This window comes from Sander vitreus, unplaced genomic scaffold (genome assembly GCF_031162955.1).
Source record: "Sander vitreus isolate 19-12246 unplaced genomic scaffold, sanVit1 ctg751_0, whole genome shotgun sequence".
In the NCBI taxonomy this organism is placed as follows: domain Eukaryota; kingdom Metazoa; phylum Chordata; class Actinopteri; order Perciformes; family Percidae; genus Sander; species Sander vitreus.
In genome coordinates, this window is record NW_027595836.1 from 1 (window position 1) to 2,500 (window position 2,500).

The 2,500-nt window shown below is 45.0% G+C and overlaps 1 protein-coding gene across 1 annotated transcript in view; it reads right to left on the reverse strand.

The window, feature by feature from the left end:
• Positions 1-1,212: 1,212 nt before the first annotated feature.
• The window catches only part of LOC144514904 (C-C chemokine receptor type 9-like), a 3,393-nt gene continuing 2,105 nt past the window's right edge, over positions 1,213-2,500 (reverse strand). The window contains exon 3 of the mRNA XM_078245669.1: positions 1,213-2,150. Coding sequence (XP_078101795.1) covers positions 1,701-2,150 — 450 coding nt within the window. The 3' untranslated portion in view covers positions 1,213-1,700. The remainder of the gene's footprint in view (positions 2,151-2,500) is intronic.

Consider the following 2,500-nt stretch of genomic DNA (forward strand, 5'->3'; position numbering starts at 1 on the left):
GATTTTACATGCAGATGTTTTCATGTCTGCTGAGAATCTGAGACATGACTTCAAACAATACAGGAAATGATGTTCAACTTGTTCTACTGTCAGCGGGAACTGAAACTGATTTACCGTTAGTGAACCCCCCCTCACACACACACACACACACACACACACACACACACACACACACACACACACACACACACACACACACACACACACACACACACACACACACACACACACACACACACACCCACAGAAACCACAGCTGTTCACACAATTATTCATGTGTTCACAGGAAACTACAACCTTACCTTTACATGTGGAGATATGCTGGCTCTATACACGCTAAAAGTCCTGATTATTTACATGGAGTCTGGTGGAGATATGCTGGCTCTATACACGCTAAAAGTCCTGATTATTTACATGGAGTTTGGTGGAAATATGCTGGCTCTATACACGCTAAAAGTCCTGATTATTTACATGGAGTCTGGTGGAGATATGCTGGCTCTATACACGCTAAAAGTCCTGATTATTTACATGGAGTCTGGTGGAAATATGCTGGCTCTATACACGCTAAAAGTCCTGATTATTTACATGGCGTTTGGTGGAAATATGCTGGCTCTATACACGCTAAAAGTCCTGATTATTTACATGGAGTCTGGTGGAGATATGCTGGCTCTATACACGCTAAAAGTCCTGATTATTTACATGGAGTCTGGTGGGTTTGGTGATGGTGATATCGGGGCTGTTTAATGTTAAACTAAAAAGATCTTACTCTTTAACTAAAAGGTCTATCTCTGTAGGGATCCATCCAATAATGTTGTCAGACACTTAGAATAATAATCTGACTTCACCTTTTCTATTTTCCTAAAGAAATCTAATATAATTGAGTAAATGTTGTAGTGTTGTTTGTTACTATGGAGCCACAACTTAACAGCTGGGCATCACATGTGCACTCGGGTACTTTAACAAACATCAGTGCAGCCCTGACAACAGGACATGTCACATGATCAGGTGACCTGTGACATCATTTAGTCCCAAATGTTCCTCTGTAAGAATCCTCTGGAGGCTGTTTGTTGGACAGAGAATAACAGAAGTGATGACCAGGGGCTTTGAAACTCAAAGCTCCACTTCTGATTTTTATTTAAAGCCCAGAATGTTTTTAGAGAGCAGCGAGGTTAAAGGAGGAAGGAGGTGAAGAAAGAATGATGGGACGTCCTGTTTGTCCTTAACACGCTTTAATGTTTCAACACAAAAACACACACAGATGCTGATATTTACACTAAAACACACACAGACGCTGCTATTTACGGCTGTTAGCATCTGTTAGCAGCTGTTAGCAGCTGTTAGCATCTGTTAGCAGAAGCCACATTTCCAACATGTTTCTCAAAATATTCACATTAAACAACCAGCAGCTGGGAGAGAAATCATGTCTCCAACAGCAGCAGCTACAGTTACATTCACATTCAACGTCCAGGAAACACCTGAGAAAGTTTGGGAAACTCTAGTCAATGTCCCGTTGCCAGCACAAACCGGAAGTGGCGTTAGCGTGCGTGTCTACAGCGAGAGCGCCTGCGAGGTGTCGCTGTCTGATAAAGTCCCGGGAAAAATCTTCACAATAGTCCTAGAAATGTCCTGAGAAAGTTTAGGAAAATGTCCTGGAGAAACTCTAGTTAATGTCTCGTTGACGGCCCAAACGGCGTGCGTCTCTACAGCGAGAGCGCCTGCGAGGTTTCGCTGTCTGACATCACCGATGCTCTGGTGGAGATGCGGCAGCTCTTGCTCTGATTGGACGGAGCCCGACGCCAACGGCAGACGCTCAGCAGCTGCAGGACGTCGCGGCGGAAGCGGCGTCCCACGAAGGCGTACAGGAAGGGGTTGAGGCATGCGTGCAGGTAGGCCAGACTCTTGAGCACCTGGCCCGCCGTGTCGAAACGCTTCATCTGCTCGCACACCATGGTCATGTTGGACGTCTGCGTCGCCTGCACCACCAGCACGGCGTTGTACGGCAGCTGGGTCGTCACGAACGCCACCACCACGGCCAGGATGACGCGCATCGCCCGGTGCTTCTGGAAGCTTCGGGTCTTCAGCAGCGTGGCCACGATGACGCTGTAGCAGAACGCCATGACGGCAAACGGCACGCAGAAGCCGAAGATCACCTGCAGAGACAGAAACATTTAAAAAAAACTGATACAAAAATACTATTTTATGTTGAAATTAATCTGTCTGACTTAAATTAAACTTAAAAAAGTCAATTTCATAAACGTAATAGTAACATAATAACATGTAAACATGTTGTTTACGTCCACGTATACTCGTGTCTGTGTGTAGTGATTGGGCCCCCAATGGGTTAGGGCCAGCTCTGGTAAAATGATGATGAAGTAATAATCCTAAAGAGCTCATATTCTGCTCATCTTCAGCTTCATCACTGTATTTTGAGGTTGTACCAGAACAGGTTTACATGGTTTCATATTTTAGTTGTTCTGCTCATTGCTGCAGCTCCTCTTTT